Source organism: Nelumbo lutea, chromosome 3, assembly GCF_056320005.1.
Source record: "Nelumbo lutea isolate HS-2025 chromosome 3, American lotus-T2T, whole genome shotgun sequence".
In the NCBI taxonomy this organism is placed as follows: Eukaryota; Viridiplantae; Streptophyta; class Magnoliopsida; order Proteales; family Nelumbonaceae; genus Nelumbo; species Nelumbo lutea.
This window is the reverse complement of record NC_142686.1, coordinates 44490711-44505394: the sequence shown is the minus strand read 5'-3', so window position 1 is coordinate 44505394 and position 14684 is coordinate 44490711. Positions and strand designations below refer to the sequence as shown.

Sequence of the window (14684 nt, the reverse complement as noted above, 5' to 3'; positions counted from 1 at the left end):
TACAATTTGCCTGCATTTTGATGGGGATAAATGTATGAAACTTAACTATAAATCCCGTAAACAGAAAGAAAGGGGCACAAACCATATCCAAGGAAACTTAACTATAAATATCTATGTAAAAATACCCAATACATAGACAGAACTAACAGAAAAACAAAACAATAAAACCAGAGCCTGCAGCTACAAATAAACTAGAAGGTCTCGGCCAACAGAAAGACCAGACATGTCAAATTCAAAAATAGAAGAAAACCTTTCAGGTATATCAGAAACCAGAGTTTTGGCCATATGATGACCACAGAAGCTGCACAGTGAGCTTGATAACAACCATGCCCAACAAAAGAAAAGGAAAATTTCCTGTTTCTTTTTCATCTATAAATTGTTCATGAGTACAAACCAACTCTTTTGTCTCACTATCCAGTTTGTCTAAAGAAAGACAGATATCATAAAAAAAAAAATCAGATGATTAAGCCATCTGAAAGAGACCAGATGCACTCAATCTTATTCCTCAAAGGGAGAAAGTACTAGTTATGCCAGAAGAAACCTTGATGCACTTGCAGCATGGTTCAAAGTATTGATACGTCCGTGTATTGGCAGGGGCGTATCAGTACTTAAAAATACATGCTCAATGGTTTTTTTTTTAGTTTTTTTTTTCAAATTTTTATTTTTAAAGATGCTTTTTAATGGTTTTTTTACTGAAATAAACCAGGGTCCCGAAACACCTGTAAATAGGTCTATCGAGACCAAAAGATACGATACGATACGCTCGATACGGGGCGTATCGTATCGATACTTTGAACCTTGACTCGCAGTACTCATTGGCCACAATTTTTCTACTTTGCAAAATCAGTAACATGGGCAAAAATGGAGTGCATGATTGTGGACCAACCCATCACTGTAGACAACTGTTCCATTAATCTTCATATTATGTATGCACTTTTCCATGCTGCATTCTTGATTCAGAGTAACCTCACTGTTGTTAGGAATGCTATTAGACCTGTTATTGGGTTGTAAGTGGGCCTGTTTAGATGTAATCAGGGGTATTCTTGTAATATCCCCTTTTATTTGAACATCCTAATATATAAGCCAAGTGGGGCACCACCTCTACTATCTTTTTTGGCAAGCTCTCTTCTCTTCTCTGCTCTATTTCTCTCTTTTCTTCTTCTTCTTCCATTCCAGATGGTATCAGAGCAGATTTGACAGTAGATCGGTGCTCGAGTGGAACTTTCTTCGTTTTTCTCTCAGTTTTCTCTGGGAAGGATTGTAGCCTTCAGATTTGAGAAGAAACTGATCGGGTAACGGCTTCTTTACTATTTGTTTCCCCTTTTTGGTCGTGGGGGACCAAAAGGGTCATTGTTTGGGTGTCTCCCTTGTATCCTGTGATGGAGGTTTGAGTGTGAGGAGAGGTGTCTCTCTGTGTTTTCCATAGTTGTGTGGTCTGAGGTCCAGTTGGCTGAGTGGTAAGCCTTGTTTCTTGGATCTCTTTTTTCATGTCCATGCTTCTTAGTCAGCTGTAGTGTGTTTTTTTTGTGCTGGATGCTCTTTGCTTTACTTGGAAGTTCAAGACTGTTGCAGTGTTTCACCTGTGGTGTTCAGCTGAAAGTCTTTTCCCTCTTGTTTCTGGCTTGGAGGTGTTCAAAAGTGATCTATGTGTTACCTACTTATTGTGAAAGAAGTTTGGAGCATTCTTGCTGATTACAATGGACTGTAAATTGGAAAACAAACCTGTTTTCTTTGGTTGTTAGTGCTCTCTCTTCCTGGTACAAGTTGCTTGTAGGCTGTTATATTTATTGTGTGTGAACAATGTCAACTGATGGTTCAGCCATATCTGAAGTCACTGGAGGTCAGAATATGGTCAGTCAAGGAGCTGAAAATTGGGGTTTCCCTATTGCTATTATAGTCCTTGATGGACTGAACTATTTGGGGTGGTCCAAAATTGTTAAATTGTATGTTGGGTTCAGAGGAAAGCTTGGATATTTGTCCGGTAATATTCCTCAACCCAAAGAGGCTGGTGCAGCCTATGATAAGTGGATTCAAGAAAATTATTTGGTCATGTCTTAGCTTCTAACTTCTATTCACCCCAGTTAGAGGAAAAAATTTATGTGGGATGAAACCGCAAAGACACTATGCTCATATTTATCAACTACGGGTTGAGTCCTCTAATCTGTTTGGCAACTTGTTTATGAGGAACACATTTCTTTTTATAGAAATAGAAGCGGTGTTTGGATAACCCTATTAATTTTTTAGATTAATTATTCATATAGATAGTGTTGAAGATTAGTCAGTTCCGTGTAAGAGTAGTTGTTTTATGTTAATTGTTAAATAGGAAGTGGGGACCACAGCAGTTATATGAGTCCAAATTTTATTATTTATTTGAGTCTTTTATGTGCCTTTTAATGTTTTGCTGCCCTATAAGGGCATAGTAGTCTTTGTACTCTTATATTTTTAATATAAATATTAAGTGAAGGAGGCGGCCAGATCATCGCTCTCTTTCTTTTCAAGATCTCTTCTTCTTCTCTTCTTCTCTCTTCAAGAAAACACTATTTTTTTTCATATTTTTTAATTCAGCAGATTTCTACTTGGTATCAGAGCATCGGCTAGGGTTCTTGAAGCTTTCTCATGCAGCCCTAGATCGGCCAACTGCATGAAGTAATAAAGGGCTGATCGATCCACTATAGATTGCCCAGTTATTGGATTTTTTGGTGGGATCTAGTCATCACTCATCAGGAAGGTGATCTTCGTTTTAGCATCAAAATTAGGAAGAACTAGAGTACGGGGAAGAGTCCTAAAAAAGCTGGACTCCTGGTTTTTTTTTTATTTGATTTTGGGCGCTCAGGTATCGTTGGGTTTCTTTTATTTTTCTATAGGGGCAATTAGGTTTCTGGAGTTTTTTGGGCCTCCTGGAGTGGTCAATTCACTCTTCTCTCTGTTGGGAGACATTGGGAGGAGAGAGATTTCTCTCTGGATAGGTTTTTCTTATTCCAGAAGGGTTTATTTTTGTGTGTCTGAGTTTAAATTGTTCTTGGAGACTATCAACCTATTTCTTTCTTACTGTTGAACTGTTTGAAGAAAGATGGAGAGTTGGAGTACCAAACTGGAAAACACCGGTACCATGAGACTGGGCGTTGGAGGTAGTAGTGATATTTTTGGGTTTGGAATCATTACTACAGTAAAACTTGATGGTACAAACTATTTAGAATGTGCACAATCAGCCAAGATGACCATTGGTGCCCGTGGAAAATTAGGGTACATCACTGGGGAGGAAAAAAACCTGATATAGATTCTTCTTGATGGGTACAGGAGAATTACATGGTGATGTCCTAGCTACGTAATTCTATGTTACCTCACATTGACAAAAATTTTCTATGGGCTAATACTGCAAAGGAGATTTGGGATGGAGTGGCTGACACCTATTCTCAGAAGCAAAATGTAACCAGAGCCTATCAGTTAAGGAATCAGGTGATTAGTATAAAACAGGGAGATAAACCCCTTGCAATATATTTCTCCATGCTGAAAACCCTTTGGCAGGAGATAGATCACTTAGAAACTGTGGTGTGGGGAAGTGTAAATGATGCAACAACCTATCAGAAACTGGTAGAGAAAAATAGGGTTTTTGAGTTCTTGGCAGGGCTAAACCCTGAATTCGACATTGCTAGGCAACATATTCTTTCTAGGGAGAGTGTGACACTCTCTCAAGCCTATGCCTTTTCTAGAGGAGAGTAGGAATGTCATGTTGAGACAACCTAGGATTGACCAGTCGGCTATGGTTAGTACAACCAAACCCAAACCGAATGGAGACAGGGGGAGCAGTGAGACTAGGAGGGAGGATAAGGACTTGGTGTGTGATTATTGTAAGAAGCCTAAGCATACCAGAGAGTCAGAGACATTTGTTGGAAGCTCCATCCACATCTTATGCCTACTCGAATCAAGAACAAGAAGGGAAATGCAAATGTGGCCACTATAGGAGACTCTTCAGCCCCTCTTTGCCAAACTGATTGGGAATCCATTGTAGTAGCAGCAGTCAAAACAAAATTGGAGAGGTTTGGACATCTTATGAGTAAGAAAAATACAACTAATTCTAGCCTTTTAGATGGACAACAGAGTGCAAGAGCCAACTACACCACCTCTTTTACTCATACAGGTAGTTCATATGCAACTGCAAACTTTGCATCCACTTCAGGTAAGGAGGAACCTCCCTAGATTATAGACTTAGGAGCATCTGAGCACATGACTAGTGTACCTACCCTTTTTAGTTCTTATTAGTTGTGCTAATAAGCAGATGGTTCACATATTTAGGTAAGCATGACTAATGTACCTATCATCCACTTCAGGTAAGTAGATGGTTCACATATTCCCATTGCTGAAAGGGGACAACTAGAGTGACCAATGACATTACTTTATCTTCTATATTACATGTCCCTAGACTTCATACCAACCTACTTTCTGTTAGTTCTTTGACAAAAAATTTGAATTGTTTAGTGACCTTCCTTCCTGGTAATAGTGTTTTGCAAGATCGGGAGTCAAAGAAGATGATTGGGAGTGGTCGTGAGGCGAATGGAGTCTACCTTCTGGATGAGATTCTGAGACATCAGAGCCACCGTGTTAGCAACAACAGTAGTAGTGGATCAGAGTCAATGAGTTAGATTATGCTCTGGCATAATCGGTTGGGGCATCTTTCTTTTTTGTTCATTAAAATTTCTTTTTCCAAAGTTGTTTGAGTTTGTTCGATTATCTACCTTAGAGTGTGAAAGTTATCAGTTGGGAAAACATTGTAGACATTCTTTTAAACCAAGTAATAAAAGAAGTGTTTTTGCTTTTAATGTTGTTCACACTGATGTATGGGAACCATATCATATTCCTTCCATGGGTGGATACCGTTATTTCCTCTTGTTTGTGGATGATTATACACAGTATTCTTGGACATATTTGATGAGATCCCATGATGAGGTTCCTAACTTGGTACGACAGTTCCACTAGATGGTTCTCACACAATTTGGAGTGAAAACTAAGGCCTTCAGATCTGATAATGCTAGGGAGTATTTTGAGAAAGATTTGACCACATATTTTTTGGAGCATGGTATAATTCATCAAAGCAGTTGCACATATACACTGCAACAAAATAGAGTAGCAGAGAGAAAATATACACATTGTGGAGGTGGCAAGAAGTCTTATGGTGTGTGCTTCAGTTCCTATCCACTTCTGGGGAGATGCAGTTCTTACAGTCGTACACTTAATTAACCGTGTTCCTTCATGAACTTTGGGGTTTAAGGTACCATTCGGCCTTCTCTTTCCAGATGGGGAGATTTCAAATACCTCTGAGGGTTTTTGGTTGTGTTTCTTTTGTTCACATTCTTGGCCTCCATTGCAAGAAATTGGATCCTAAGGCCAAGAAATGTGTTTTCCTTGGGTATGCTCAAAACCAGAAGGGGTATTGTTGTTATAATCTTGTGTTAAGGAGCAAATTTGTCACTATGGATGTTACCTTTTTTGAATCCACCTTTTTCTCGAGTGGTTCTCCTCAAGGGGAGAGTCTTGGGGAGGAGAACTCAGTTTGTTTCTCTTTCTGTTTCCTTTGTGCCCCTAGTTTTGCCATCAGCACTTCCATCAATTCCATTACCTGAGCCACTACAGGCAACCTCACAGAGATATCAACACCGATAGACGATGGTTGACTCCACACATGCTCAACCCACACCACTCTCCATCAGTCCTTTCGAGGCTCCAGATTCAGTAGATATAGTTCCAAGTATTCCCCTTGAGCCTGAGCCTGTTATTTTTTCTAATGATAATGTTTCTGTACCTAGCACTATTGTTGCAGTTGATCCCACTGACCTTGATCTTCCCATTGCACTTCGCAAAGGGAAGAGAAAGTGTATAACCCATTGCATTTCACACTATCTCTCCTATAGTGCCTTATCACCCTTTTACCGAGTTTTCCTTTCTTCCCTAGATTCTATGTCTATACCCAGGAATGTTACTAAGGCTCTCTCCAAACCTAAGTGGAAAACAGCCATGCAAGAAGAGATGGAAGCCTTGGTTAAAAACCAAACTTGGGAAATAGTTGATCTTCCTCCAAATAAGGAGACAGTCGGATGTAGATGGGTGTTCACTGTGAAGTTTAGGGTCGATGGCAGGATAGAGAGGTACAAGGCCAGGTTGGTTGCAAAAGGGTATACTCAGACATATGGCATTGATTATTTGGAAACCTTTGCATCGGTGGCTAAGATGAGTTCAGTCCGTATCCTCTTGTCTCTAGTAGCCACCTATTCATGGCCCTTGTTTCTGCTTGATGTTAAAAATGCATTCCTCAATGGTGATTTGTAGGAGGAGGTATATATGGACATTCCAGTAGGTTTTTATGAAAATGTTGGTAAAGGAAAGGTATGTAATCTCAGAAAATCATTGTATGGCCTGAAACAATCTCCTAGGGCTTGGTTTGACAGGTTTAAAGGGACACTTACCCATTTTGGGTACACATAAACCCAGTCTGATCACACCCCCTTTGTGAAGAGGAGAGATGCTCTTGTGTCAATTATAATTGTGTATGTGGATGATATAGCGGTTATAAGAAATGATCTAAAGGAGATTGATTTTCTCAAAAAATTATTGCAACAAGAATTTAAGATCAAAGATCTTGGTGAGTTCAAATACTTCCTGGGAATTGAGGTTGCAAGATCCAAGCAGGAGATCTTCATTTCTCAGAGAAAGTATGTACTTGACCTACTGTGGGAGACTGGGAAGCTAGGAACCAAACCAGCCGACACTCCTATTGATCCAAATCATAGAATTAATGTTGTAGATGGTGAGTTGGTAAAAAATGTGGGGAGATATCAAAGAATGGTGGCCTGATTGTTATGTTTGTGTATGGAACAACCACATTTCCTATGCCGTCAGTGTTGTGAGTCAATACATGCATGCACCTCGGGTTCAGCATTGGGAAGCTATTGAGAGAATACTTGCATACTTGAAGAAGCACCCCAACAGAGGTGTCCTTTTCTCAAATCATGAAAATCTAGAACTGGAATCTTATACAGATGCAGACTGGGCAGGTTGTTTAGATGACAGGAGATCTACCTCAAGAGTATGTACCTTTGTAGGTGGAAACTTGATCTCATGGAAGAGCAAAAAACAAGCAGTTGTGGCTAGGTCAAGTGCAGAGGCTGAGTATAGATCCATGGCTAATGGTGTCTCAGAACTACTTTGGGTTAGATCCTTATTGAGCGAGATTGGGGTAAAAATAGAGGAACCTATGATGCTATACTGTGACAATCAGGCTGCAATCAATATTACCCACAATCCAATTCAGCATGACAGGACAAAACACATCGAAGTAGATAGGCACTTCATAAGAGAAAGGTAACAACCGGAGAAGTTTCTTTGCCTTATGTCTTTTCAGAGTTGCAGTTGGCTGATGTCCTCACTAAAGGGGTTGCAAAGAACAAGCTTGAACATGGTCTACACAAGTTGGGAATGTGTGACATTTACTCCCAACTTGAGGGGGAGTGTTGAAGATTAGTCAGCTTTGTGTTATTTTAAGAGTAGTTGTTTTATGCTAATTGTTAAATAGGAAGTGGGGACCACAACAGTTATGTGAGTCCAAATTTTATTATTTATTTGAGTCTTTTATGTGCCTTTTAATGTTTTGCCGCCCTATAAGGGCATAGTAGTCTTTGTATTCTTATATTTTTAATATAAATATTAGGTGAAGGGGGCGGCCAGATCATCACTCTCTTTCTTATCAAGATCTCTTCTTCTTCTCTCTTCCTTCTCTCTTCAAGAAAACACTCTTTTCTTTCATATTTTTTAATTCAGCAGATTTCTACGGATAGCAAGCTATGAAATAGCACACAAGAATATCTCTATTGAGTATTGACGATGGCAACAGAATCATACTGCTACTTCATTTTTAAAATCCAATATTACCCACAAGCAAGCAAATAGACAATCAACTATCAAGAAAAGCCCAAACTTTAGTATATCAAGTTTAAAAGGATAACGTTGAGGTTGACAAGAAGGCAAGTTAAATATATGTTGAAGAAAAACCAGATTGAAGAAATCCAGATTACATGGTATTATTACATCGTTTAAATAAAAGATCAAATTTCTGCATAATGATATTAACAGGGTTTGCATGAAAACCATTTGATTGGTACAGAAATCAAATTGCAGTAAAAGATGAGAACTATTCTCAGTTCTCACCAGTTGCAATCAAATCCAACATATATTTCTCAGAGGGAATAAGGAAAGCGATTGGAAGCTGATGTCTTCAATGACAACCAAAAAAAAGAAAAAAGAATCTGAAAACAGAATAAATCTCGTACCTTATAAGATTATTCTTTTTTATGTATTTGTGCTAAAAATTTAAAGATGTTGTCCAGAAAAATGTGGGAAAAAAAGAGCATGAGACTATTTAATGTTGGAGATGGTGAGAGATGTTTGTTGGAGTCGATCTCTCTAGTCTGTGCGGTGGTAGAGGAAGAAAGGAGATCAGGGCTTTTGTGCCCAATGTCTCTTTCTGTCTAGGTGAGTGAAATTGAAATTAAAAAACACTAGCAAACGTGTTCTTGTTCCATGGGAACATCCAGAACGTGAGAAAAGTTCTCATGGAATAATACCAAACGGGGGCCGAAGTTGCAAGATCAGGCAAAGGCATCTTCATTTCTTAGAGGAAGTACATCCTAGATCTTTTGCAGACATTAGTAAGCTTAGAGTCAAGCATGTAGGTACACCAATTGATAGTAATCACAAACTGGTAAAGAAGGCGGTGAACCTCTCTCTAATGTAAAGCAGTTCTAGAGGCTTATTTGGAGATTGTTGTACTTGTCCATGTCTAGACCCGACATTGCTTATGCTATTGGGGTGTTGAGCCAGTATATGCATGTCCCTAGGACCTCATCTTGCTGCTGTAGAGCATGTTCTGAAGTACTTAAAAAGGTTTCCTAGTGAAGGTATCCTCTTTTCCAAGCATGGCCACTTGAAAGTAGAAGTCTTCACAGATGTCGATTGGGTTCAATCAGTTGATAATAGGAGATTTACTACATGTTATTGCACATTCGTTGGAGGAAATTTGGTAACCTGGGGAAGCAAGAAACAAACAATGGTTGCTAGGTCAAGTGTGGAAGCAAAATATAGGGCCATGGCACATGGAGTTGCAGAAATTTTGTGGTTAAAGAATATGTTGAAGGAGTTGGGAGTTGAAATTCATAGCTTAATGTCATTGTACTGTGACAACATGGCAACAATCAATATAGCCAACAATCCTGTGATGCATGAAAGAATAAAACATATTGAAGTTGACAAGCATTTCATCTGTGAGAAGCTTGAATCTGGTGAAGTATGTATCCCTTATGTAAATCCTATGCATCAGTTGGGTGACATCTTCACTAATGGTGTTTCAGGTACCCGACATATGGATATCTTTACCTAGTTTGGAATGATAGATATATACAGCCCAACTTGAGGGGGAGTGTTGTTAGGAATGCTATTGGACCTGTTATTGGACTGTAAGTGGGCTGTTAGCGGGCCCATTTATATGTTTACCTCTGTTAAGCTGTAATCAGGGGTATTCTTGTAATAACCCTGTTAGAGTCATCAATCCAGGGTATTTAAGTCATTCCATAGTTTTACTTTAAGTTGTTTTGTCTATTGTGTTGAGACTGAATAGTGTCCCATACATAAAGAGGGGCATAAAGGTCTTTGTACTTGTATATATATATATATATATACATATATATATATACATTAATTCTGGTCAGCGAGAGGGTGATTTCTCTCTTCTGAAGACCAGCTGAACTATCTCTTCCTCTTTCCCTCTCTTTCTTTCTCTCTTTCTCTCTTCCTCTCTTCTTCCTCCCTTCTCTCTCTTTCCTTTTATTTGAACACCCTAATATATAAGCCAAGTGGGGTGCCGCCCCTACTATCTTTTTTGGCAAACTTTCTCTGTGCCATTTATCTCTTTTCTTCTTCTTCTTCCATTCTAGATTCACAATTCAGAAGAGTCCCTTGAGAGTTTGATGACCCATAGCAGCAGTATGTCCAATTAGTCATGGTAGTAGGAGTGGCAGCAGCTGGCTTTTACAATACAAATCCTGTATTATTTGTTGCTTGTCTTTGTATTGATTCTTGGGATGAAGATTCCTTGAGTCAAAGAACCAGGTAATGTTCGATTTGCTCTTCTGGTGACAAAGTAGAGAATTAGGTTTCAATTTTATTGATTTAAATCACATGGACTGTATAAATTGTAAGATTCAAGGATTAAATCATAGGATTCAAACGGTTATCATAATATTTTTGTAGAAAAGGATTCAGACACAATTTGAATTGAAACCCTTGTGGTTCACAAATTGTAAGATTTTGACAATTATGGAGCCAATATTTTAATTTTAGGCTCTTTTGTATATTAGGCTTATATAAGCATTCTCTTGGTTTGAGATAGGGTTGGAAAGTTCAAGGAGAGGTAAGCTATTCTAATAATCTTTTATTGCTTGGATTTCTTGTAGTGGATTAGCCCCTCCTCCTGTGGGTATAGACATTGTGGTTAGGTCAACCCACATGAATCTTGCGTATGCTGTTTAGCTATTTATTTTCTTTATTTTTCTTGTTTAGCTTCTTTTCTGCTGCAGATTGACAAAAGAACCAAGACATTTAAGGCTTATTTAGAAGGGCTGAGCCCCAATACAAGTCAGCTTTACCTACACCACTCCTCCCCAAGGACTAGGCTAGCTGCTGCTCATTGTCCAATCTCTTAATCCTTTGGAACAAGATGTTTCCTTTGGACAACATGGATGTAGTCTCCTGAATAATGACTAACATATAAGATACATTGAATATATTGAGCTGTCTGTTTTGGCTAGCCTGTGCCTCACCTAGTCTGTTTGGCTTTGGGTGCAGGACCTTGTTTTCCTATAACAACATGCTCTTAGTTACAATCAAGTTTAGTTGTCAATGATTGAACTCTTTTGAGATTCAAGTAATTAGTGCCTTTGATGATATGGTTGTATGTTTCTTTCCAAAGTCTCCAGCACAGTGCAAAGGGAGGCATCTTTCATGAAATCCCGCCTTGAGCTAGAGTGCATGAGGTTACTATCCTGATCAAGTCAACGAGTTTGGGTGGGAAGAGCCAGGATGGTCCAAAGTGGGATCTTATTCTGGTTCATCATCCAAAGGGAGAGTGTGCAAAATGCAGTGGGAACCACCTCTAAGAGATCTTATAAAATTAAACTTTGATGGGAGCAGCATTGGAAATCCTGGCCCTTCAGGGGTGGGAGGGGTCTTTAGAGATGTGAATGGATTGATTTTCGCAGGTCCCATTGGTTGTGGGAATTCAATAAGATCTTAGTTGCTAGCAGTGCCACAAGGATTGAGACTGGCAAGACAAATGAATTTGAAAGGTATTGGAGTTGCAGGGAATTCTAAGGTGGTGGTGATCTGGTTCCTGCTTTATTCACAATAACAAGGAAACGTGGCAAACTAGCAATATAGAAAAGAAATCAAGGAGATAAACTGGCTTGTGAGGGATTCAGTTGTTACTTACAGATGGATGTGAAGATCAGAAAATGTAATAGCTGATGGTTTGGATAAACAAGGGGTGAACAGGGAGTGCATGTTTTGGGAAAAGTTGTAACCATTTATAAATTTGGGATAGGAGAATATGAACTATTTTTGAGGAGGTTAAGCATTGTATTTTCAAGGGGTTAGGGGGTGTTCTGGACCAAGAGACAAACCAGTGGTACATAATTTATTCTTATTTTATAATGTTTCTGTTACGCATCCAAAAAAAGGGACCAGATTGTTGTTAGACCTTACAATGGAAAAAAAAAACGGAAATATATTATTGAAAACATTATACTGATAAAAAATAGGGTCGTTTACAAAAACACTATAGTTTTACATATTTATGAAAGCCTATCCTATATTTTGCATTTTACTAAAAGACCCCCTATATGTTGCAACCAATTTACTTAGTTGACTTTCTGTTAATTCGTATTGCCTTCTGGAAATGGTCAGGTGACCACTAAGCAAAGCAGAAAATATTTTAAGGCATGGATCCATGGCTGTTATTCCAAAAGTACCCCTAGCACTTCAAGCTTTTAGAAAGACCTCCCCCCCTGTCCCCCAACAAAACCTGTTTGGAGAAGACAATGAGTGCATGTAATTGGCTTCACGTTTCAGGTAGGTGCCATTTTCTGAACTCCATATTCTCTGATAATAATAGATTTAAAATGTAAATAATGAATACTGAGCTTAAGACGAAGAATAGACATTATTTATGGTGATTTTTCCTTCATGTGATCCATGTTTACATGCTATCAGTTGGCTTTCATCAATTAGAATTGTAACCTCATTGTGATGTCTCTTCTTCATCTTTTTGTTGATATGGTAAGAAAGTTTGCCCATGTTTTACCAGGGGCAAGAACAATATTTCCATTTTTATTATCTTTTGATTAAATTTGTATGAAAGGAAGTTAGGGTTAAAATCATCATTGTATTTTAGTAAAATGCAAGCTATAGGGTAGGTTTTAGTAAATACATGAAATTATAGGGTGTATTTTAGTGAATGACCCAAAAATTACTAGAAACATTAAAAAAAAATACTGAAATTTTGAACTACAAACAATTAGAAAGTTGATGTTTCCATCTTCTGAATCTAATAAGACCTTTCTAAATGTTTGTACACTGCAGCAAGGCTTTGGGAAGCTGGTCAATTCTACTCTTAGAAATGAAAAGTAATGTATTAACATTTGCCTAGTACTTTTGCTAGTGCAGGTTTGTCTGGCCCCGTGACCTTTGCTATGTGCGTTATTGGCGTCGTAATGATGATGGAAGTTATGGTTAGTGTTTTTTCCATCTTTTTTCTAACTGTTACACTCCTTTTTTCCTTTCAACTCTTGCTTTACCCAGGATTCTTGCTTCTTATTGTGCAGTTGTTCTATTTCGTTCTAGAGAGCATGAGAACTGTAGTCCACAGCCAGGATTTGTTCGGGCCCATGTTGAGAGTATAGTTATTTCCTCTCTGGTTTATACTGAGGATTCATGAATCTAAGAACTGTATAGATCTATTAATTGCTACATTTAATTAATTAAAGCCAATAGTCCTCATGTATTTTGATGTTTTCATCAGGTGGAGGATTCACCATTTCCCCATTAAAACCTCATTGTGGACCTCGAGCAAAAGTGCAGTATCTTATGCAAATTGATCTCAAAGGGTGGGGAGTTGGTTATTTTCGATCGTTTCGGAAACATTGCCTCCTCAATATGCTCAATAGTGTAGCTGGTAGGCTCCTATGTCTAAGTTGTACTTATCAATTTGGAGTTTCAATAGACACATGTTTATATTTGTGAAAATTCTTCCATCTTGGCATGTATGCTATAGTAAAACCTTACAATGAACATGCCTTAAGTTGTAAAAAAATGCAGCCCAACTCTCAGAACAAAAATTATAGTCACAAAGTCATGCCTGTCCCTGTTCCAAGCCCAATTAGCTAAGCTGTCCACAACTGGGTCTCTTTCTAGATTCCAAAAAATTGACATGTAAATTAGAAATATGTCTTCCTTCTCATTAAAAGAATCTAAATCTCTATCGTCCTCTAGCAATCCTTTGAACTCCATCTAATGGTATTTGCTAGGCCCTCCTCAATGGCCAAAGAAGGATAGCATAGTCTCAATGCAATCATTATGCTTGTGACCATCAGAAGAGCCACCCCTTAAGCCTTGGTAGAGTTTAATTCCTCTGAGTCTACTAAATGTTGAAATGGTGTGTCCATCTTGATTGTTAAAATTCCAACTCTGCTGACTGAAACTGAACCTGGGTTAAAGTGATCTACAATCAGATTGTAGTTTCACCTTTCTACTGAATAAGTTATTGAGGAAGTTGTGAACTTTTTAATGGTTGAAACTGAAATTGCTTTTGAAACAATATATTTGAAAACATGTCAAAATTCAATGGGCTAAATGCAGTAAGCCATTACAAAAAAAAAAAAATTTGTAACAATATATTTTGTAATGTTATTTGAATACATTACAATTATTTTTGTAACAATATAATGGCCAAAACTGAAATTGCATTTGGCTGATCTTTTAATCCATTGAATTTCAAGTTACATATCCCTTGAAAGTCATTTGAACTGTCTAATTTCATTTCTGAAACTCCATACAGCCATTTGATCAGTAGCCAGCTGATCACCACCTTAGAGTCGTCTTCAAAGATCAACTTTTCAACTCCCATTTCCTTTGCAAGTATGACTCCCTCTTCATCACACCTCCAATTCTAGAAGGTCCTGGGTTGCCCACACACCATCAAAATTCAGCTTCTATCACCCTCTGCCTGGAGGTACTGTTAAGACCGCTGAAGCAGAACAACAGAAGATAGTTAGTCAGTTTTACAAGATTCTCATCGTGATCTTCAAACCCTGACGTACCAAAACGGATGGTCATGGTGTCGGTGAAGTCTGCCCAAGATTGACGAGGATGCCCCCGTCAGTTCCACCGAAACCATAGGATAGCTTCCCCCTCAAGATGCGTCGAAGCTAGAGCCACCCTGTCTTGCCCAGGTGTCTCATGGTAATCAAAATATCGCTTGGCTCTGAGAATCCAGGGAGTTGGGTCACCGCCTGAGAAGATGGGGAAGTCGATTTTTGCTGCTCTCATTGCCGCCGGCCCTGTTCTGCGGCTGTTTTCATTGCTGTGCT

General features: G+C 38.6%; 1 protein-coding gene across 6 annotated transcripts in view; it reads left to right on the top strand.

Annotated features, from left to right (window-relative positions):
* LOC148864612 (protein ENHANCED DISEASE RESISTANCE 2-like) overlaps positions 1–14684 on the top strand; it is a 52501-nt gene that overhangs the window by 22935 nt on the left and 14882 nt on the right. For all 6 annotated transcript variants that reach the window (XR_016108933.1, XR_016108932.1, XM_088974343.1 and 3 more), the window contains 3 exons: positions 12763–12827; positions 12921–12992; positions 13118–13270. Coding sequence is in view for 4 of the 6 variants with exons in the window: in XM_088974343.1 (XP_088830469.1) it covers positions 12763–12827; positions 12921–12992; positions 13118–13270 (290 nt within the window). In the remaining 2 variants the exon portion in view is untranslated. The remainder of the gene's footprint in view (positions 1–12762; positions 12828–12920; positions 12993–13117; positions 13271–14684) is intronic.